The 21,966-nt window shown below is 35.6% G+C and overlaps 7 protein-coding genes across 9 annotated transcripts in view; 3 read left to right on the top strand and 4 right to left on the bottom strand.

Moving 5' to 3' along the window:
• LOC138935082 (elongation factor-like GTPase 1) overlaps window positions 1-10,916 on the top strand; it is a 30,817-nt gene extending 19,901 nt beyond the window's left edge. Inside the window, exons 5-6 of one of the 2 annotated variants that reach the window (XM_070299427.1) lie at window positions 9,449-9,636; window positions 9,923-10,916. In XM_070299427.1, the coding sequence (XP_070155528.1) occupies window positions 9,449-9,636; window positions 9,923-10,111 (377 nt within the window). In that variant the 3' untranslated portion in view covers window positions 10,112-10,916. The remainder of the gene's footprint in view (window positions 1-9,448; window positions 9,637-9,922) is intronic. The other variant, XM_070299428.1, reaches the window with a different exon arrangement.
• Aos (protein argos) lies at window positions 1,933-8,049 on the bottom strand. Its single transcript, XM_070299432.1, has 4 exons — window positions 7,362-8,049; window positions 3,561-3,781; window positions 3,181-3,352; window positions 1,933-2,999 (listed from the first exon to the last, which is right to left on the bottom strand). The coding sequence occupies exons 1-4, from the start codon at window positions 7,617-7,619 to the stop codon at window positions 2,754-2,756; spliced, it is 897 nt and encodes a 298-aa protein (XP_070155533.1). The 5' UTR covers window positions 7,620-8,049; the 3' UTR covers window positions 1,933-2,753.
• On the bottom strand, window positions 10,378-12,314 carry LOC138935084 (serum response factor-binding protein 1). Its single transcript, XM_070299431.1, has 2 exons — window positions 12,071-12,314; window positions 10,378-11,952 (listed from the first exon to the last, which is right to left on the bottom strand). Exons 1-2 carry the CDS (start codon window positions 12,095-12,097, stop codon window positions 10,771-10,773), a joined length of 1,209 nt encoding a protein of 402 aa, XP_070155532.1. The 5' UTR covers window positions 12,098-12,314; the 3' UTR covers window positions 10,378-10,770.
• A 289-nt stretch (window positions 12,315-12,603) lies between these two features.
• Prosalpha6 (Proteasome alpha6 subunit) lies at window positions 12,604-15,008 on the top strand. Its single transcript, XM_070299251.1, has 5 exons — window positions 12,604-12,742; window positions 13,262-13,512; window positions 13,682-13,841; window positions 13,935-14,144; window positions 14,291-15,008. Exons 1-5 carry the CDS (start codon window positions 12,740-12,742, stop codon window positions 14,498-14,500), a joined length of 834 nt encoding a protein of 277 aa, XP_070155352.1. The 5' UTR covers window positions 12,604-12,739; the 3' UTR covers window positions 14,501-15,008.
• On the bottom strand, window positions 14,619-17,122 carry Las (lipoyl synthase, mitochondrial). Its single transcript, XM_070299249.1, has 6 exons — window positions 16,931-17,122; window positions 16,486-16,797; window positions 16,150-16,306; window positions 16,006-16,063; window positions 15,740-15,895; window positions 14,619-15,581 (listed from the first exon to the last, which is right to left on the bottom strand). Exons 1-6 carry the CDS (start codon window positions 16,991-16,993, stop codon window positions 15,215-15,217), a joined length of 1,113 nt encoding a protein of 370 aa, XP_070155350.1. The 5' UTR covers window positions 16,994-17,122; the 3' UTR covers window positions 14,619-15,214.
• A 195-nt stretch (window positions 17,123-17,317) lies between these two features.
• Window positions 17,318-20,408, top strand: Usp12-46 (Ubiquitin-specific protease 12/46). The gene is made up of 8 exons (XM_070299250.1): window positions 17,318-17,704; window positions 18,250-18,330; window positions 18,461-18,677; window positions 18,751-18,831; window positions 18,904-19,199; window positions 19,278-19,415; window positions 19,613-19,756; window positions 19,849-20,408. Exons 1-8 carry the CDS (start codon window positions 17,702-17,704, stop codon window positions 19,954-19,956), a joined length of 1,068 nt encoding a protein of 355 aa, XP_070155351.1. The 5' UTR covers window positions 17,318-17,701; the 3' UTR covers window positions 19,957-20,408.
• Window positions 20,409-20,588: 180 nt separating this feature from the next.
• Rpl21 (ribosomal protein L21) lies at window positions 20,589-21,793 on the bottom strand. 2 transcript variants are annotated; one of them, XM_070299253.1, is made up of 2 exons: window positions 21,573-21,793; window positions 20,589-21,118 (listed from the first exon to the last, which is right to left on the bottom strand). In XM_070299253.1, the coding sequence occupies exon 2, from the start codon at window positions 21,102-21,104 to the stop codon at window positions 20,625-20,627; it is 480 nt and encodes a 159-aa protein (XP_070155354.1). In that variant the 5' UTR covers window positions 21,105-21,118; window positions 21,573-21,793; the 3' UTR covers window positions 20,589-20,624. The 2 variants fall into 2 exon arrangements, with proteins under 2 accessions (XP_070155354.1, XP_070155353.1); XM_070299252.1 differs by having other exon boundaries at window positions 21,560-21,783.
• Window positions 21,794-21,966: the final 173 nt, after the last annotated feature.

Raw genomic sequence — 21,966 nt, forward strand, 5'->3', positions numbered from 1 at the left:
GGAAAAACTCATCTGTTCTTTACGGTCTAATTTTTTTACGCTCGAGCGCGGTCTTTGAAAAGAGGAAGAAATAATGTAAAGAATTCTAAAAAGTGTGTCGACGAACAGCTTCAATCATGCGACGACGTGTTTTTCGTGCGAGGATTTCGACACGAGGAGACGTAAAATTCTGCACAGAAAAGTTTGACTAATAATATTTCCTTTAACGTCCATCCAAATGGGAGAGTTGTGAAAACGCGCGATGTCCGAATAAGTTTTCACCCGAAGAAAAATTCTCTTCATATTCATGAGAGAATTCGCTTTCTAAAATTTATACAGGTCTCAACGATAATGCTCATCCGTATATATACGATGGCGTGATTATGGTATAAACGCGCAACTTTTACGGCAATTATCGCGAGTGATATATAATCACTGTGTATTACGAACGATCGGGTAATTAGCGAGCAACTCATGGAAATTTATACGAAGATGCGATCAATTATTTTCATGGCAATTAATCATTGAAGAATATTTGAACGGACGGTACTTTTCTATTATGTTGTCGATTTTTATCTCAACTTTAATTTCACGTTAAATTAATCCCTTCACCCTTGACTGCTTTTCTCTTCAAATTTATTGAAGAGATGAAAAAAAAATATGCATCAAGCTACTCGCGCGCGGCATCTCACGCACATTTATAATAAAAGATAAGAAATGAATAGCTAATTTCAAAAAATATAATTTTGCAAAAAAGTCTTATTTCAAATCTCGTAATACAAATATATTCTGACAATATATTCAATAGTTGAACCTGCGGATAAAAAAGGATTATTTTTTTATCTATTATACGGATATTTAAAGAAAGGGTGCTGTGTGCGATAGATCAAGCAGTCTTTCCATTTAAACGTGTATCGCTGATGCCGAGTGATTTTGACCGATTGTCTGTCTAAACGAATCTTAAAAGTACATTTGTGTACGCTGGGCAAGAAAAGGCGATTCGATGATTCAAAGCAGTGAAGCGCAATGCGGCGGTAACGGTGTCGTGCAGATGGTAACGTGCGACTAGAGCATCCGCGGCTGATGGACCGTAACGTTCTCACAGATAACTCGTGGCTTCCGATGGCGTTCATTCGCGTTCTGGTTATGTCTAAGTTATCCGAAGATAACTCGATGGAGAATGAGAGAGCAGTTTGTATATCGAGTAGGGAGAACGGCATTTCTTTGGAAAGTAACCGATATTTAAATTTATACATTTATAATAGCGCGTTTATATAATAATATTCTCAAGCGTTGCTTTCCCGACAGATATACACTTTTTTTTTTTTTTTAATTATTATTATTGCGCAGTATACATTTTGAAAAAAAAAAAAGAGATAATAATATGACAAAGATTCTAATATAGTTTAATTAGTACCACTATTATAATACAATATATATATACACACACACAATTTTTTACATAATAGAAATTATATAAAAAATTAGAATAATGCCAGATATATCGCGATGTTATTATACCGTTTATTATATTGTATATATAGTATACAGTAATTGATTGTGTGTGTGTGTGAAATAAAAAGTTACGTAAGCTTTTATCAAGATAGTACTGTCTAAACCACTTCGGTTGTGTTTTATATCAAAATATTTAATTGTTTCTAATCAGGAATATTTTATTAAAATACACATGATTATTTATCGTTGAAAGCATTATCACAATCCTCTTTATCGACTCGCGGCGCAGATTGTAAATTCTACGATCAAAGATCGATAAATCTCTCGCTTCTCTTTATCATATATACATATAATATATTTTGCAAACTTTTCAAAGATTTATAAATTTTATTACAAAATTATCGTTAAATCTCCTCGTTTGTTTAACATAAAATATATGAAAAGAAAGATATCTCGGGAAGGGAAAGGAAAGCTGAAGAAAGTAAAGCACAATATTGTCATATTTTTTATTAAGTTAAAGTAAAATAACAAATGTAACATCGAGAGAGTCTCATCCGAATCGTCTTACAATGCTCCCCCCCCCCTCTCTCTCTCTCTCTCTCTCTCTCTCTACCATGTACAAATATACTCCTCGAATGGCATTTCGAGCATATCGGAGACAGATATATATACAAGTTATATCGACTACAGTGATATTTAACTGCGATGTTTGTGTAATATTCTGCAAAGGGATATACAAAGTGGATAGATAGCGCTAAAATGGAAAAACTCATTGTTGCTACAAGAGATGTACAATAACACGATCAAGTTATTAATGAGAATAAAGCGAGAAAGATCCAAATATTATATTATACAAAATTGTATATGTGGCACGGGCAATTTTCTTATCTCTATATACTTTTGTACATACTTTTTACATTTAATATTTTTTGCCAACGCGCCATTAAAGATGCTACATGGCACGGCATTGTACGGTTAATGATACACGATCCAAGTTGACAAATATATCAATTTTCTGTCGTCGAGGCTTTCGGTGTCGTGTCGATGAACAAATTGGAGCGCGCTTTATTCGCAAGGAAGAGATGCCGCAAAGATTTTTAGATTATTATTGATATTATTGGGGATAGCGTCGATACGACAATTGGCTAAATATGTTTGATTAACGTGCTTTTAAAAGAACACTAATACAATCATGATGCCATTCTTTACGAAAACGTGTAATTTAATTGCGATACTGTAACGTCACGCGTGGCAAAAATCCCGAATCATCGACACCACCGATACATTGTTGAGCGAAGGTACATGGATTCTACGATTCTCTAGATACCGTAGGTCGCTTTATCGAAGCTGTGGGCTGGTATGCAGTAACCGCTGTAGGTCTTGATTTCTAAGACACCGGCGTAGGATCTCGCCGGTGAGGAGCCAGGATCCGTGTGTCGTCGCGGGCATCTGTGTCCTCGGGGACATTGGCAAAGTGGCGAGGCGTTCACCTCCTCGAGTTGCGAATTACGCCTCTTACGTACGGTAAATAGACGACAGGGCTCTTTATGCTGGCATCGTAATCTCTGAATCAAAACAAAGTACTTCTTTTAAAAGCAAGTTAATTTTTCTATTATATTAATTAACGTAGATATCTCGAAAATACACCTTTTCGACTTTAACAAAATTTTAGAAATTGCGTTTCTCGAAATAAACGCGAAATTTTTCTTTCTATTTTTGCCGCGATATCTCGCATCGCTGACTTACGCTTTGAGGTGAGCAAGCGAAGGCGTAGATAAAGCCTTGATTTCCATCCGGTGATCTATGAGGTTGCCTACGAACTAGATACGGCACACTACCTGGCCGACATCGGCAATGAACTCGTTGTACAGTCGCGTTTGCTGGGCCTCCTCCGGGTGCTAGGGTCCACGTAATGTCTCTGCAGTAAAAAAAAAAAATATATATATATATATATTTACTTGTCATTACGAAGAAAGAACGTTAAGTTGCATATTTACAGGTGTTTTTAAATTGAAAAATTAATTTTTTATAAAAATGTATAAAATAAAAACAAAATGTCAGGTACAATGGAGTAAAAAGAATTACGAGGAACGAACGAGGAGAATGCGCGACGTGATCAAACTAACTTGAAGTAACGACAGATAGGAAGTCGTTTCACGGGTTCACAGAGCTTGTAGCGGCGCGTTTTATCGATGATGGTGTGTCCGTCGTCCTCGTGAAGACTGCTGGGGCAAGCACGGCCATTCGGACAACGACATTGTCTCTCGACCCACGGTGCACCATATAAATCCACCTTGCTACATACCTCGCTCCGGTCCTCGCACTCCGGTAATTCCTTCTCGCTGTCCTGCGCAAACAAACAGATAATTCGCGTCATGAATAAAGAAAGCGATTGATCGTTTTCGCAAAAAATCGCAAAGTGCTTTTTCCAATCGTGCGAAAAATTCTCGAATCGGTAAAGATACCGATTGAATGAACCGAAAAATCTCTATGTGCGTGTCTCCCGGAAATGTATTATCACGATTGATCGTATACGCGTCTCGATAAATGATAACGGAATTATTATTAGAAGGGCGATTAAGATCGCAGTGATTGTCTGAACGTGTGTCGCGCTATGGGACACGGCTAATGAAATAAATGGGGACGATTGCGCACAGACTCGTAACTAAAATATATCCGCTCTTTCCTGCGCCGGCGATACAAAGTCTGCTGTAACTGGACTATTTAGATGTTGCCAGTCCATTCATTGAGGCAATCGCGTACGTCCTGTTCAGCCTATCGTCATCGACGACATCAACTACCGTAAGGCGAGATATCTGTGTCGAAGTATACGCGTCAAATTTTTCGCCCGATTCCATCTCTGCGATTATTCCATTTGACATTCGAACCGCTCGATAAAAAAAAAAAAACACCCTCATTATTCGCGATGAGACTATTAGAACGATATCGAAGATAATTTTATTTACGTTATTGAATTTGGAAATTGATTCTCTTCCAGTTAATCGATTCATCGTCTTCCACGTCTTCCCGGATATATTACGGTTTCATAAGAGGAAGAAGAAAAAAAGAAAAGAAAAGCGAAAAGTCACGCGCATTTTCGGTTTAACGCGATACATTTATCGAAGTGTGCGATAGTGCTCGAGCAAAAGTAGTTGAGCAACGTGCCATTCAACGAAGAAAAGGTTCGAGGAAATGGCCTTCCGCCGTTTTACCGTCGACTGTGAGCATTCGACTTTTTGCCACGACCATCCTCCCGTTCATCACGTTTGTCTTTTTGTGGCTTCTACTACTTTACTATTGCTACTACTATTACTACGATCATCTCCGTCACGATACAACGGATCGCACGAGCAGCTTTTTACGAGGAAAATGCTCCTTGATCTCGTTCGCTTGGATTATCCGTTCGCGCTAAAGCTTCTAGCCTACATCCGCGAATAGCGTCAAGCGACAAACTACGCGATGGTCGAATAAAATTTTTCCATTTGCTCGCGAGATATTCCTTCGCCAATTTTTCTTTGCCGTCGTAGAAATAATTTTTTTTTTCCCCACGTTATAGCATTTTGTCTAATAAACTTATAATAGAAAATATTTTTTAAAGGCGTAAATCTTTTAACATATAAAATAAGATATATAGATAATGAATTTATTTGGACTCGATGCGTTAATTTTTTTAAATCATCTCTATTCAAATGCGCTTGATTTATCTATCGAGAGGCAGGTAAATTTGATTTGTCGAAAAAGAGATGAAATCTGCAGGATATTTTAAAAGCGCGCCTATATAATCCATCTTAATGCATTCCGCCTTACTCGGATTTCAAGCGAGCTTCCGATCGTTAATCGCATTTCCCGTATACGACGCATTTTCTACGCATCTCTTTATCCTACTTCCGTCGGTCCCAAGAGCGAAAGAAAAGACGAGCGTAACGAAAGGCGAAGGAAGTTTTCGAAGCTGATATAGCGGAACCGGCGGGGATTCACACATACAGAGCGGTGGTAAACTAAAATGGGATAATAGAAGGACCGGAAGGGCGCCGTAAACCATCCGGAAGTTCTCACGCGTCTCTCGCTTCTCGCACGGCCGCAATGAAAATGACACCTGGCACTCGGGATGGACATGGACATACCACACGAAGGCAAAGGAGGAGAAAGAGACGGAGGTGGAGAAAGAGCGGGAGACGGTGGTCGCCTAGAGGTACCGCCGCGCGAGGACGACGAGAAGAGAAGGAGGGCGCGCGCGAGACGAGGTGGAAGCTACGGAACAAAAAAGAGAAGAGAAGAGAGGCAGGAGACGCACGACGACGACGCAGGGAATCTGGTCGGATGGATGGATGGATGGATGGATGGATGGATGACGTTAGTAAAAAGATCGCTCGTTCATCGTACCGTACAGCTATACCGGATGTTTCTAAGAGAGAAATCTCGAAAATCTCGTGCCGATCGAAGATGTGATAATGAAACCGGATGCATGATATAATTCGATATAGGATAATTAATCGTTGCAAAATCGCGATTCGTATCGTTCCGTGGCATACCAAGAGACAATTATAATACGGAGTGAATCGTACGATCGTAAAGAATTTATCGCGCAAAAATAAATCGAAAGCGTAGACTCGAATTTTTTTCGCACGAGATTTCATTTTCGAGAAAATTATTAACTTTGAAAAGTTGATTCATGTTTCAATAATCTCTCTAGCTTATCTTTGCATAAGAAATCACTTTCTTTTCCGTTCGCTACGTTCTCCGACCAATCCTGTAGTATACGATTTATTTATTAATGGAGCGATCTGCGGAAAAGGGCTACTCTCCGCTCAAATCGCGCCTCTTCTAATTTATCCGGATAAGTTAAAAAGTAAGATGTATAATTAGCGATGAAGAGAGAGAGAGAGAGAAAGGAACAACAAATACAGAGAGAATACAATTAAAGGAGAGAAAAATTTTCAAGCGCCAACATGCCAAGTGATTCTTATAGGATAACGACAAACCGGCGCGAAAGCCGCATGACTTTTGTCCGATATAAAGAGAGTACATAGAATCTTTTTTCTCCTCTCAATGTATGCAAGCGCGCGCGCGCGCGCACATAGACGCGCGTACTCTCGGCCCACGTGCGGAACGTACGTATTTACGATATGTCGTACTTGGGTGTTGCGCTTTATCCCCGCGCGTGTAAACCTACGTACCCCGTACATGCATACACGCGCGTACGGGCGAGATACGTAGGTGTTTACAGCTACGACAGCAACAGGTTCGAGCATCGAGTGGGCGCCGCTCTTTGCTAACGGCCACGTTTCCCTTTCCCCGCGATACTTCCTGCGCGCCCGTAAGCGGACGATTTAGCTTCAAATCCTCGGAATGCTACCCGAGAGAATATATGAACTCGCATACGTGTACGTTCTTACGGGCACGTGTTGTTAAATTTTCTGAAAATGCGAAGGAATGCGCCGCTTGTGTCGAAGAAAAACAATGGAAGATCGAGGGCAACTCGAAATTCGATGAAATTTAAGAGAATAAATAACGCGAAATATATACCTTTGCCGCGACGTGTGTTTTGCCTAATCAATGCAAGACTCATTAATATTTAATCGCTTTGTAGACGATAATTTATTCGCAAAACTTGACGAATAGTAATGCGCGATTCTAACAGAGTAAAATTGACTTAAAGAGACGCTAACGTATTCCATGTAAACGTCTAATGTACGTTCTTCATTAATTGAAAAAAATTAATTGGAAGAAGAATACGCGAAGGTAGCGATAAAGGGGACATTATATACAATAAATATAAATCCCGTTATCGGTCTCACATACTCTTTAATTTAACTGATAATATATATCCACACTTCCGTAACAAACTTATCTAGAGATAAATTATTAATATATAATTTAGGAAGATTAGAGAATCGAAAAAAAAATTATATCGTTAAGTGCCTTACCCCGACTTGGTAGAGCACCCTGGGCTCCTCATGCGTCAATCTGTGCCTTCTATTACGATTGATAAGATCGATCTCAAGCGTTGTATCGTCGAATTCTTGCAATTCGGCGAGATATTTGCTCTCGTCGAAGAGTAAATACTCGTTTAGGTAATCGTCGTGTTCGATCCTCTCGAGGAACTCGCATTTGCTCCGATGAACGATGCCGACGATGATGGTCAGCAGGATGTACAGCAGGTGCCGTATCTCTTTGCCAGTCATCTTGTCTCGCGAGAGACGAGAGTCGAATTCTTCTCAATAAAAAAAAAAAAAAAATCCCACCGATCGCTCGTTTGTGTCTTTCTTTCTTTCTTTCGTTCGTTCGTTCGTTCGGAGGGAAATTTATCGCGTTTTACTCGTGATTGGAAAACGGATCGGAGATGAGATAAAAAGGTTTTTATTTGCGCGATGTGGCGTTTGAAATGAGCGAGGAGGAGGAGAGAATCGAGGAAATATTCATAGTAAAAATATTCGCAGTAGAATAATCATAGAGATAGATTTATAGATATTATTAGAGCTCGTATAAACGTTGATATAATTCGCTACTATTCGAAGTGCATTTTTGCGACTCTCATACTTGAATTTTTACAAGTCGGTTATCGAGAAAGAGAGAGAGAGAGAGAGAGAGAGAGAGAGAGAAGGGCCTTTCCCCGATGATTTCGCGATCGAGGGATATTAAAAAATAAGAAAGAATCTTTTGGATAAAAGATCGCGAGAAATGGGGCAACGCGCAATTGGAATCTTCTTTCTCGAATATTTGTCGATGCTTCCTTCTCTAGAGTTATTTCAGCCGTTACAATTCGTCAACGCAAACGTCACGTGTCTCTGTTTACCGTGACTCGAAAATTCTCTCTTATCTTTCTCTTACGTTCCACCACCGTTCGATTTCTAGAAACATGAAAGATCGGTGCCCCGTGGCAATCTCCTGTGATCCTCCTATGGACCGATAGAGCGTGTCGCGCACTCTCACTGAATTTTCCAATCGTTGCTCGAAATTATATTCGTCGTGTTTATCGATCGATGCATCTATCGTGTCCAAGCGAGACTCCTTTCCATGGGATTCTTACGTGTCCTCCTCGGGAATGAAACGAGTAAAACGATCGCCGAGGTCGAGTGAAACGGAACGTCGGACGAGATCGACCTATGCGCGAAGGTATGCCGTCCGCTCGACTGGACTCTTAAAAGCCAGAAGTAAAGCATGAATGGACCCCCACCTCTTTTCCTTCGCCCTTCTCCCTTCTCTACCCTCCTTCTCTTCTCATTCTTGACTGCCTCTATCCCCTTCCCCCTCCCCATTCTTTCTCTTGCTCTTACGTCATCCCCACTACTACTCTCTATCCGGGGGCCTCTCTATCTCTCCTCTCCGAACGTTTTCATCGTCGCCGTTTTCTTGGGACGTGTCGTCGTTGCCGCGTTTGTCCTTGTATCGCATCCTCTCTTCTACGACGCTCCCCGGTCCCCGGCAACGTATCAGCGTTTTACTTTTTTTTCCAGAGTCGAGTTTGCATTCTCGCGCGCGCGCGCGGTCTGTTTTGCCGCAATTTACTACGCCCCGCGTAACTTTTTTATGCATCGGTGTCCGTGGTTTCCTTTCCTCTTCCCTCAAGTAAGCCAGTTTTTCATCCACGATTCCCTCCCTTTCTCTTTACGCGTATTCGATCAATCTTTAATCATCAAATCCATTCCTTTCTTGCAATTCCAAACATTTCTCATTTCGCATCTATGTATCTTTTCGATACGATAAATCATTCATTCTAGGAGTAAACTATATCGAATATGTTACCGAAAATTATCATTACGTTTCGATACATTTTTATTCACGACGGTTTATCGCTCGAGATCTTTATTCAGGTATTTGCGATCCCTTTGTATCTTTGTATTCTTGAAAAATAGGCTTAAACGAAAATATCTTGTACAAATGTAACAGCGATAATAGCATAAGTTTTGGCTTGAATTATCGTTATTTGGTCGATATTAGAGACTATTCATTACGATATCGTTCGTCCTGAGAAATCGAAGATAAAAATTTACGATGATTATTCTTGTTGCAGGAAAATTGTACGCCGTATTCGGTAAGAGGCAAGGTCGCATTGTATTTACGGAAAGTGCTTACGGCTTTGGTGGACAATTCAGAGTTTTGGCCACCCTACCGGTTCTGGAAAGTTTCCACCTTGCGAGAGAACTGCGGACGCAAACGTCTGGATTGGCCAGTCCGCAACTAGTTTTTAGTCATTGGGAGGTACATAAAAGCTGTCGAGTGTATCTTTTGTATCTACCGCGTCTCATCTTGTTACGTAGTAAAATGTTCTTGGGAAAAAAAAAAGTGGAAATATATAGAATTTTGACGTCCTTTTTTCAAATATTTTGTTATCTTTAATCATTATTTAAAAAAAAAATAAATAAATAAATAATAAAAGGTCGAAATTTTTAGTTTGAAGTCGAAGAGAGATGTTCTTCTTTCCTTTTTTTTTTCTAATTTTCTAATTTGTATTAACACTAATCATTTAAATATTTCTGCGATACAGGTTATCGAGCAGGATCCTTACTGGGTGCCATCTACGGAGGAAGAATATCTCCATTTCGGCGAGAAAGCGGACAGCGATAATCGAGCTAAATGCTACATGGACACAGTTCGTCGAAGGAAAGGCTTGTCTGTAGATTCCCAGTTAGTTCCGCACGCCGAGAAACAACGCACTCTTTCGAAGAACAAGTGATGTGAAATTTCTTTGCGTGATTATCACGTTCGGAAAATGCATTTACTCTAAATTTTCTGCTCGTGGAGACTCGATTATCTTATTATATTCATTAAATTTTCTATCTGTGGAGGTATATAATTAGAGTGCGTATGTACATGAGAAGGAAAGAATAATGTTTACTTCTCTTCCTTCATTATACATTGTAAAGATTAAATATTAATTAGCTAAGCAATGTTAAATTTTGTTAATGAGAGAAGAAAATTAGATATTAAACCGAATATCTTCTTTATTTAATTGCTTAAATTCATATTTTATTCGCCTTTATTCGTTTGACTAAATATTATTTCCAAATACATTGTTACATCCATAACATATTTTGCATAATGCAGGATATGTTGAATGAAAATGTATATCGACTCGCACAACTGTATCTTGTATAACAAACATTATAAATTATTTATAAAGTAAAAAAAAAACATCTTGATATCATAGAACGTTTGCATAAATTACATTAAATAAATGTATATATGTAAACATTTGTGTCAAAATAATGACAAACATATATCATAAATTCGCAATGTACTCTCGATACAAAGTCCTTGGTCAGTTCTTTAAAGTTTTTTTGTTATTATAATTTTACAGAATTGTTACTATTATAAATTATTACAGATGTTAATCTAATCATCGGTAAATACAATTTTTTTTCCTTGAAATTGTTGGCTCATGACTTTCTGCTCTTTTCTTTTAGCCAACCAAGAGGGATGCAAATCAGTATCTTTTTCTTTGTTATTGACATCATTTGAATTACTCTTATTTATACTCTTATTAATTTTGTCGGATGCTCTATTATTTAATCGCTTAACAGAAGGTTGTTTATCTTGATATCTTTTATGGAAATTTGAATCGTTTTTGTACTTTATATTTTGCTTTTTAGCTCCGTTACTTGACTGGAATGTTTTTACTCGTGTATTATGTTTGTCAGATTTTACATATGATGTCGAGGCACTAATACTACTCGTGTGAGAATCTTGATTATCCCCTGTAATGAAAAAATCATCATATATTTTTGCTTGTTCAATTGTGGAATCTGGAGACATTTTGATAGACATCTCCACATTTTTGCTAGATTCTTGTTCCTCTAAGAGTTGGGTAAATTTTTTCACAGTAGCTTCTTTTGTAACACTACATGATTTAATTACATTTAATTGCTTATGTACAACTGTATCGTCCAATGTATCATCTTCTAACTTTGACACTTTGTCTTTTTTCAGGAGTCTATTATCTTCATTCAATGATTTCTCGCATTCATCCAAATTATTAGCGGCTTCAAGTAATTCGGTATTGCATGTTTCTTCATTTTTAGATTTATATTGGGACTGTGTAATGTTTTTATAAGAATTAAATTTTTGTTGCTCTGAATTTTCATTCTGAGACTGAGGATTTTCTTTTAAAGACTTTTTAGTTTTTGCAACACCTTTATTCTTTAACTTAACATTTTTCTTCTTTTCTTCTACTAAATATCTTTTACAGTCTGGGAACTTCTGCTTAAATTGCATTAGTCTTCTGTACAAAGTTTTATAATGTACAACTCTTGCTATTACACGATCGTTATGACTTAAAGACTCATCTTGTAACATTGTAGTCAAATCTCTTTCATTTATAATACCAAACTTGGAAATATCATCGTCTTTAATTCCTTTCAACGCATAAATTTCAGCGATAAGTTTATCAGCTTTCTTTTTACATTTGTCCTGTTGCGTTTCATTTCCGTGTCTGTTTCGTAAGAGTTTAGCTTCTCTGATAAGCTTATTCACTACGCAAACTCGTGCTTGACGAACCGTATGTCGTAGCAGAACAATCTAAAAATATTACAAGAATGAATTACGAAATGAATAATACATCTCTGTAGCAATGACAATTGTAGACGGATCATGCGCGCTTTATTTATTCATATTATAAATCATATATATATCTCACCTCGTTATTTATTTCAACCTTTGCCATTTTGAGTTAAGAAAACAAATTTCTCTACAGCGAAAATCACTTAATGATTATTTAGCGTAAGAGTAAGTATCTAAATAAGTATTGAGCCTTTTCTTTTCTTCTTACGGATATCTATCTCTTCAATATCACATTTCCAAATAAATAATTAATTACAACCTCAAAAAAATTGTTTCAGAAACTCCTCTCAAAGAGTCTACAAGACTACAAGCAACTACAAGAAAGATGGAAACCATGATGTTAAGAAACCTCCCAACCTCCGTCGATCTGGCATGAATTACGTATTTTTTATATGGGAGCGTTCCATTTGATCAAGTTGCGATTGACCACAGTCATTCACAGCGATTGGTGCTTGGAGTTTTCCATTAGACCAGATCAGCCAATCAGAAGATGCTGTGTTGAATTGGCCAATTGACGACGTGGATGCTACTCTTTCATGCGCATATCCAAACGAACCATCACATTATCGTTCTTCATGAACATGAGTCAATAGTGACAGGACGTATCTATAGTTATAATGCTGGATGACTGTTGATTTACGAAAGCCAAGCCGCGAGTATTCTGGAATTGTGTGAAATAATTTTGCAACTAATATTGCTCTCTTATTATCTGCATCCTCACGATTAAGAGAAACGGCTTATAAAAATGGTAGGTACCTGATTGATTTCCATTTTTAATAGATCTTATATATATTTAATTATATTGTAAAGAAAACTTATATAAATCTTAAAGTCTTGTAATTGTGTGGTTATGTATGAATTTATGTCAATAAAAATGAATAGAAATAATAATAATTAAAGATATGGAACTTTTTTCTGTAATTCTTATTTTAATAATCAAAAAACGAGAGTATTACATGTACGCTTTTATTTTATTTTATTGATATTAAAAAGATGAATAAAAGAAAAGAAGCTAAATATCAAGCAATAGATCATACAAATATAAAATAAAATAAACATTCTTATAGTAAGAGAAAAACAAATGTTGTAGGCTGTGTTTGGAAATTGCTGCCAGCATCCTTATTTGACACTTGATGAACATTAAGAATGACAATATGCTGGCAATATTGCCATGAATTCCAGAATACACAGTTATAATATAATATTCAATCAATTTGTGAAATTATTTAAATAAAACCTATAAATTTATTAACACTATATTTTTTAGTTTCGTAATCAGTATGACAGCGATGTAACAGTATGGAGTCCGCAAGGACGTCTACATCAAGTGGAATATGCCATGGAAGCTGTAAAATTGGGATCAGCCACTGTAGGTCTCAAAAATAAAACACATGCTGTTCTTATTGCATTGAAAAGAGCAACGTCGGAATTATCGGCTCACCAGAAAAAGATCATACCGATAGACAAGCATATGGGGATTAGTATCTCGGGTTTAACTGCTGATGCAAGAATATTAAGGTACTATCTACTATTTATTATTTATTTTGCTTACTAATTCTTGTCAAATCTTTTTGTTATATAATATACGAGGCATACAATAGGAAAAGATTTGCTCTTTTAATACTTCTTTGGTCATATATATTTTGTTATCTCACAATTTACAATAATAAATTGTTGTTGTTTATAGCCGTTATATGCGAACCGAATGCTTGAATTATAAATATGCTCATGACGATACATTACCTGTGAGTCGCTTAATCACATCTCTGGGAAATAAAATGCAGACATGCACGCAGAGATACGACAGACGCCCGTTCGGTGTCGGTTTACTCGTGGCAGGATACGATGTAAGAATTTATTGAAGATTATATTAATGTTTGCACAATTTATACATTATATGCCAAATATGATGTTTCTCTAATGATAATTATTCTTAACAGGATCAAGGCCCACATATATATCAGACATGTCCATCGGCGAATTATTTCGATTGTAAAGCAATGGCTATAGGATCTCGCTCTCAAAGTGCAAGAACGTACTTGGAGAAACATCTGAATGAATTTTTATCGTGCGATCTTGACGAGTTAGTAAAGCATGGCCTTAGAGCGTTACGCGACACTTTACCTAATGAAGTTGATCTATCGGTGAAGGTAAACTTCTCGCCTAGTTTCTAATGTAAATCTTTTAATATATTGCAAAACTTGTAAATAATCTATAATAAGCAACTTTAATCTTGCCAATATTACTTTTATATATATATATATATATGTCAAATCTCGCTAATTATACGTTTCAGAACGTATCCATTGGGATAGTAGGAAAGGATTATGATTTCACGATTCTCGATGAAGCCACGACAGCCACCTATTTGTCTCAAATCGAAGGAGATGACAAACGCGGAAGACCTGCAGAGCAGGTAGTGCAAGATGATAGACCTCCGCAAGATCCGCCTGCCGATGAAGCTCCGCAAGATCCTCAAGTAGCCATTGCCATGGATACAGATTAAACAATAATATAAAAATTAAACACAATATATACAAAATTTATCCTATACAATTTATATATAAAAATTAAAGCTCATTTTATGCTTAAATATCTGTGTTTTGTAACAATAATTAATCCGATAAAATATTTATTATCAGTCTATTTACATAGTAAAATATGTTTTAAATCAGTCTACGATTAAATTAAGATATGATTTTTTTTTCATGATGTAGCTTTTGTCCTGAGTATCAAGCATTTTACTTTTTCCTTAAAGCGGAAACGTGAAGAGTGAAAAATATTATCATTGAAATTAATGGCAAAATTTTTCACTTTTCACGGTTTCGCTCTAGGAAAAAAGTTACATGATTGATACCCTGGATTAACGTCCTGACAGATATACATAGTATTCGCTTCAGTATCGTATCCTTGTACATACATTGAAGTTGTCTTCAATTGCTAATTACATTCGTTTTTCTATTACACATATTTACAATATAAATAATTAATAAATTAATTAAATAAGAATTTAGCACATTTACAATTAATCGTAAATATTCAATTTTATAATTTTTACAAATTATATACAAGAAAAATAAGAGAAAACTCTATTAAATTATATATATAAAAATCCAAAGCTATATACATATTTACTAAAACATTATATAATCGAATGCCATAAGAAAAAAGACAATTTAAACTTATTTTTTACACGACTATATTTTATATTCTTTTTTCACTATGCAGTTTGGTCATTTATCTGTTGCATCTTCCGTTTTTTCAATATATTTGTTAAGAAATATTCTCCAGCTTTATATGATGACCGCACTAATGGACCGCTAGCGGTATACAAGAAACCTAATTGATTTCCTGCACTTTCCCATGCTTTAAATCTCTCGGGCGTTACATATTCGATGACCTTTAAATGCCTTTTAGTGGGCTGCATGTATTGTCCCAATGTTAGAGCATCCACACCAACATCTCTTAAGTCCCGCATTGCTTGTTCAATTTCCTCATCGGTCTCACCAAGGCCCAACATTATCGATGATTTTGTGATTAAATCGGGATTAAACTTTTTAGCCGCTTTTAATACGGCCAGTGATTGCCTATACATAGTAAATAATAGATATTTTTTTATTTGATTTAATGAATGGGTATAATATTAATAAATACACTTATGAAATTATACATTATATATAATACAATACTTTTATGTATACTATATTATTGTATTATATGTAATAATAAATTACAGTGAATATACCTATATTGAGCGCGTCTATCTCGAACGAAGGGAGTTAGACGCTCCACAGTTTCGATATTATGTGCGAACACATCTAGATTGGAATTTACAATCGTAGCGACGCAATTTTCGTTCCCTCTAAAGTCTGGCACCAGGCACTCTACTAGAATATTACTCCTGTACAAAGAAATGAATAAAATATATTTACAATATGATACCTAAGCACAAGCCACTTTTTTATTTTACACAAGCTAATATTAAAAAAATAGAAACGACAGGTAAATTACCTCTTTTTTATCTCCTTAACAGTGGATGCGATATGACTGGCCCCACCATCCTTTAAATCTAAAATAATTAATATGCATTAAATGACCTTATAATAATATAATTTAAATATGCAATTTAGAGAAAGGCCTATGTAACCAACTAACCATCACGATCCACAGATGTTAGAACAATATAGTCCATACCCCAGTCTGTTATCGCGCTAGCGGTATTGATCGGTTCTTCTGCATCTAATGGTGGTGGTGTTCGTGCAGTTTTAACGGAACAGAAACGACAACCACGAGTACATGTGTCTCCCATTAACTAAATAATCAATTATTTTATCTTTAATAAGATTTTTCTTCATTTCATATAAGTTTAAAATTTATTTGATGTTATTCATATTAAAGTAATTCAATCTGTATATTATATTATTATTTTGGGATAATTCAAATTCTCTCGAAACTTTTCAACCATGAAAGTTAAACATTTATCATACAAACCATGATGGTAGCAGTCGCTGTACCATGAGTACCTCCACCCCAACATTCTCCAATATTTGGACATCTGGCTTCCTCGCAGACCGTGCTCAACCGTAATTGTCTTAATTGTGCTTTTATTTTACTATAACTTTTGCCTATAGGTATTTCTGTTTTCAACCATGGTGGTAGCCTCAGTCGTCCTGATTCACCCTTTTCCAATTTTAACTTTCCATTGTACTCTTCAACAGTATCTTTTAGAAAGTCCTCGAATTGTGGACCATCTTCTAGCTTTTTTGAAAATGTTGTATTGCTTTCAGTCGAAGCCCGTGCACACTGTAATAAGGCATTTTTATATATTAGATGCAAACTCTTACATAACTCTATATTGCGACAAATAATAAGAATTATAGAAATATTAACTTTACTGTAATCTTTTCATAAATAAAGACAAATCGTTAAAATTTACCGTCAGATGAAAGTGACAGCTGACAGGGCACTTTGGATTCGCGATGCCGAATATTCGTAACATCTTTGATATAAATTTTGAAACGATTTATCAGAGCTCAAGCTCAGAAACAATCAGTTGATATCCATGTGTTTTGATACAATAGGTCATAGGTCACGAATTATTCCATTTAACTTAACCTTGATAAACCTGCTTTCAGAATTGCGTTAAAAAATCCACTCATAGGAATAGAGTAGCATATTGACCAATAGGGACTTTACTTCTGATTGGTTAATCAAATATGACGACTAGATTTTTGAACGCAACCTTCAAGTTGTCAATGAACACGGACGTATCTAGCTCATTCGAAAACTTTATGACATAATCAGACAGAGAGCAGTGGGTAGGGGTAGGTGAGGGTGGTGCGTTTTGAGTGCTGAATAGTTTGCGGAGAGAGGTGCGAGGTGCGGTGTGGGATAAGTCTGTTTCGGCTAATTCATCGTATCGCGAGAACGAAAGCGCGGAGTGCGAACCTCGCACGATCAGCTGGATCATTCGTCGTCGAATCGTCAAAATAATCTGAAATAATCGCGCGACGACGTTTTTCCACGGCCGACACGTGGAACGCGGGGAATCAGGAAAGCGCTGTGTCGCGACGATATCTCATCCCTATGGAAATGCTCTAGCTAAAGAAAAGATTCTGCATCCGTCGATATACGATGGAGTTTATGCCACTGCTCAAGTCCGTGCTAAGTGCTTGTCAGTGTCACGCTCGAGTTACTGTATCATAAAATGGTAAGTATATATGGTATCACACATACACATTTATGTTCATGCATATACGGAGTCTTGAAAAATGATGTTTGGAAAAATAATCTCTGAAAACAAAGATATACGAATCTGTTCGATAACTTTAAACACTTATTATCAGTTCCTATACGTATGCACATTCCTGCAATTGTGCATCTTTTTACGACCAATGTCACGATCAATGTGCATATCAAAAGCTTATATATTGTATTATTTTATATAAAATAAAGGTACAAAATTAGTGAATTGCATGTTAATGTTTATATGTTTAATTATAATTATTTCTACAAGATTTTTTTCAACAAGCTGCATTATATTGATATACATATATCGTATAATAATTTTATATGTTGTCGTATTTCATAAAGTTATATTTTATTATTATATTTTGTTGTTTATATATATATATATATTGTACAAGAAATTATTCTAATGAAAAATTATCTAATTTATATAAATTTAATATTGTGATAACATTATATATGTGTTACAAATAATAAATAATATATTATCTTTATCTACAATTTTAGGGTGCAAACATCTCACAATTAGAAAGAGATATTGGCTCTGATCAGTTTCCACCCAACGAACATTATTTTGGTTTAGTCAATGTAAGTGTAATATTTTATCTAATGAAACTATATATGTAATATTCGAAAACTAAAGATTCATAAGCCTATTATAAACCTATTTAATTTATACTATAAACTTTATTCAACATAATAAAATTTATTCTTGCAGTTTGGCAATACTTGTTACAGTAACTCAGTGTTGCAAGCTTTATATTTTTGTCGGCCGTTTAGAGAAAAAGTTTTAGAATACAAAGCTAGAAATAAGCGAACTAAAGAGACACTATTAACATGCCTAGCAGACCTATTTTACAGTATTGCAACACAAAAGAAAAAAGTAGGTTCTATAGCACCAAAAAAGTTTATTGCCAGATTGAGAAAAGAGAAAGGTTAGTATACAGCATTATTATGGATAAATTTATATTTTATAGTAAATGATGTAATTCTAACATCTCTTTTCAGAGGAATTTGATAATTACATGCAACAAGATGCGCACGAGTTCTTAAACTTTCTCATAAATCATATAAATGAAATTATTCTAGGTAAGCATTTTATTTTTTTTTAGTAGCATTTATATAGTGCATCTTACTTATGATTATTATTTTGTGTATTAGCGGAGAGAACTCAGAACAAGCCGGCCGGAGGAAAGTGTGGGGCAGGAGATGCTGCTGGTTCGCCACCGGAACCTACGTGGGTTCACGAGATATTCCAAGGAATATTGACCTCGGAAACACGCTGCCTTAACTGTGAGACTGTTTCTAGCAAAGATGAGGACTTCTTTGATCTACAAGTTGATGTAGATCAAAACACTTCGATCACGCACTGCCTCCGATGTTTCTCCAATACAGAGACCCTGTGTAGCGACAACAAATTCAAATGTGATCACTGTAGTAGTTATCAGGAAGCTCAGGTATTAACCATACAGTATTCTATTCGTTATCGCCTTTTGAATAAATTATTTATCAGAAATAATTGTTTTGATTTATAGAAACGAATGAGAGTCAAGAAACTACCTATGATCCTAGCATTGCATCTAAAGAGATTTAAATATGTGGAACAGTATAATCGTCACATAAAAGTATCTCACAGAGTAGTTTTTCCATTGGAACTCAGACTTTTCAATACTGTAAGTATCTTGTTTTATAAAATATCTTAAAATCCAAATCTTAGTAATATATATGATTATTGCATACATACATGTGTATGTAATATAATAATCACAAAGATATTCAGAAATAAAAATTCTTGTCACGTGTTTCTCTTAAAGACAATAATATATAATTATTTGATGTTATTAGCAATATGTAATTGTTTTAATTACAGAGTGATGATGCTGTAAACCCAGATCGTTTGTATGATTTGGTGGCAGTTGTGATACATTGTGGAAGTGGGCCTAACCGAGGGCATTATATTTCTATAGTTAAAAGCCATGGATTCTGGTTGCTCTTTGACGATGATATGGTCGATGTAAGTTTTTTAATTTTTAATGTATCTTATGTAATTAGATATTACCAAAATACATTTAGAACAAAAAAAAATAGACATCCTTATATTTACAGAAAATTGATGCATCAACTATAGAAGATTTTTATGGACTTACGTCAGATATTCAAAAGAGCTCTGAAACTGGTTACATTCTGTTCTATCAATCGCGTGATTGTAGTTAAAGTTTAATATAAATAGCAATTGTGAAGTTAAGCATACTCCTGCTAATTTTCGTATTGTAACAAAGTGCGCGGTGAATATGAATGTTCTAATGGTATATTAGATTATTTATGAGAATGATATATGATTGTTTGATTATGGTTTGGCTCCTAGAATATAAATAAGAAGAGATGCGATATAGAATTTCATAATTTATCTAAATTTTATAGAAAATTTTTGGTTTGTATAAACCACATTGATTATTTCAGAAAAATTGGGAGCAGTTTATGTGTAATACTTTATATATTTATTTATAATGTATGTCCGAAAACTAGTCCATCTTTGGAAGAGAATGAATAATTTACATTATTACAATAACTTGTGTCCAGATATAGAGAGAAACGTTGGAAGCACTATCAGATTCTATACAAATGTAAAGAAAATATGACTGAGAATAAAAATATTGTTATCAGAACATGTATTTCATTTGTTACAGATTATACGGAATGATATATTTATAGTCTGAGATTGAAACAAGATCAGATTTAAAAGCAGCATATTAATATTTCATGATATTTGTTCTTCAAAGATAGAGCATTAATTATTCAAACTCTTTTTAAGCAATGTTATGTGATGGTAATATGAGAATAATAGATTTTTATTTTAAAAATTTTATAGTTTATTCAATATTTTAAGCAATAAATTCATATGGAACTGGTGCGAGTAAGATGGGCGCTTCACGTCCCGATACAATATGTGCTTTAGACGGTTCGGCCGGCTGTCGTTTGAGCTGAACGCGAACATTTTTCTCCTTTGCCTCTTTCCTGAGTCTCTCGTTCTCTTTGACGCGCTTGAGGAAGTCATCTCTGCACTTTGAATGGCTCAGATGTTCGATGCGAACATTAATCCTCTTGGCAATGATACGTCCACGCACTCTCTTGTTCACGATGACTCCCAGGGCGTGCGCAGTCACGTTGAACACGCGACCGGTTTTGCCGTGATAGACTTTATACGGCATACCCTTTTGTACAGCACCGTTTCCCTTAATATCGACAATATCGCCGACTTTATACGTTTTCATATACGTGGATAAGGGAATGGTTCCATGTTTACGGAACTTGCGGGAGAACAAGTCCCTCGTGCCACGTCTGTAACCTTTCGAGTTAGTCATGACAATGTGTCAATCTGTAATAGAAAATTGTACATAACTATTAAGGATTAAAAATATTATATCTCATCTTTCTCTCTCTCTCTCTTTTTAGGGTATCTTATACAGAACTTAACCTAAATGTTTTTGAAATTTTTCAGACGAATAAAGTGAACGTAACGTTACATTTCAAGTTCCGTGTGATATCAGATTCTTAATTATAATCTTAATTGTATTATTTTTACTATTATTCAAAGGATCTCTGCATGCAATATGTAACATACAACGCAAAATATGCACGTGGCTTGCGTGTAAAATAAATTAAATGAAATTTGACATTTTGCATTTTCCGGCCAAGTTGATGAGGTTGCCGTATATCAGTGAACGAGAATATATATTTATTTTCGACGTACAGCGAGAAATTATATTTTAACTTGGTCCAAATCTTAAAAAATCTTTAAATATTGACAAAAACTTACATAGAGAACTCACGTTCTGACGTCGCCACGAAAGAAGAGACTTGAGAGATACGATGAGATATGCGATATATGTTTCGATTTTCGATAAGCCGGAATCAATATTTCGCAACGAGATATCGATAAAAAATCCGTAGCTCACGTACGTTCTTGAAGAATCATAGTCTATGATTATATACTTGAGCGCACGGATCTGTTCTTTATAACTGAACTGACTGCACTAGTTCAGAGGTTATCTTTCTCCTTCCAATGTGGAGAGAAAAAGAAAAAAAATTTTAGATCACCTATTGTATTTATCACTGACTTATCACTTTTTTCGCCTCTCTATTAAACAAAACCGACAAACAACACTGGAAAAATGAACGACATTATTGTCATTTTTTTTGTAAATTGACAAATTGAACAGATTC

This window comes from Polyergus mexicanus, unplaced genomic scaffold (assembly GCF_030449975.1).
Source record: "Polyergus mexicanus isolate NDT 795.1 unplaced genomic scaffold, iyPolMexi1.0 SCAF_7, whole genome shotgun sequence".
Classification (NCBI taxonomy): domain Eukaryota; kingdom Metazoa; phylum Arthropoda; class Insecta; order Hymenoptera; family Formicidae; genus Polyergus; species Polyergus mexicanus.

Coding starts and splice junctions, on each gene's coding strand:
- Prosalpha6 (XM_070299251.1), top strand. Junction 13,842..13,934: donor TACTCGTGGCAGGATACGAT/GTAAGAATTTAT, acceptor TATTCTTAACAG/GATCAAGGCCCACATATATA. Junction 14,145..14,290: donor AAGTTGATCTATCGGTGAAG/GTAAACTTCTCG, acceptor TATACGTTTCAG/AACGTATCCATTGGGATAGT.
- Aos (XM_070299432.1), bottom strand. CDS start 7,619: ATGACTGGCAAAGAGATACGGCACCTGCTGTACATCCTGCTGACCATC. Junction 3,782..7,361: donor GGGTGCTCTACCAAGTCGGG/GTAAGGCACTTA, acceptor TTGTTTGCGCAG/GACAGCGAGAAGGAATTACC. Junction 3,353..3,560: donor CCTATCTGTCGTTACTTCAA/GTTAGTTTGATC, acceptor TTTTTACTGCAG/AGACATTACGTGGACCCTAG.
- Rpl21 (XM_070299253.1), bottom strand. CDS start 21,104: ATGACTAACTCGAAAGGTTACAGACGTGGCACGAGGGACTTGTTCTCC.
- Las (XM_070299249.1), bottom strand. CDS start 16,993: ATGTTACGAATATTCGGCATCGCGAATCCAAAGTGCCCTGTCAGCTGT. Junction 16,064..16,149: donor AACATCTGTGGATCGTGATG/GTTAGTTGGTTA, acceptor TAATTATTTTAG/ATTTAAAGGATGGTGGGGCC. Junction 15,896..16,005: donor GTTAAGGAGATAAAAAAGAG/GTAATTTACCTG, acceptor TTCTTTGTACAG/GAGTAATATTCTAGTAGAGT.
- LOC138935084 (XM_070299431.1), bottom strand. CDS start 12,097: ATGGCAAAGGTTGAAATAAATAACGAG. Junction 11,953..12,070: donor AGGTTGAAATAAATAACGAG/GTGAGATATATA, acceptor TAATATTTTTAG/ATTGTTCTGCTACGACATAC.
- Usp12-46 (XM_070299250.1), top strand. Junction 18,331..18,460: donor ATTATTTTGGTTTAGTCAAT/GTAAGTGTAATA, acceptor TTATTCTTGCAG/TTTGGCAATACTTGTTACAG. Junction 19,757..19,848: donor TTGACGATGATATGGTCGAT/GTAAGTTTTTTA, acceptor TTATATTTACAG/AAAATTGATGCATCAACTAT.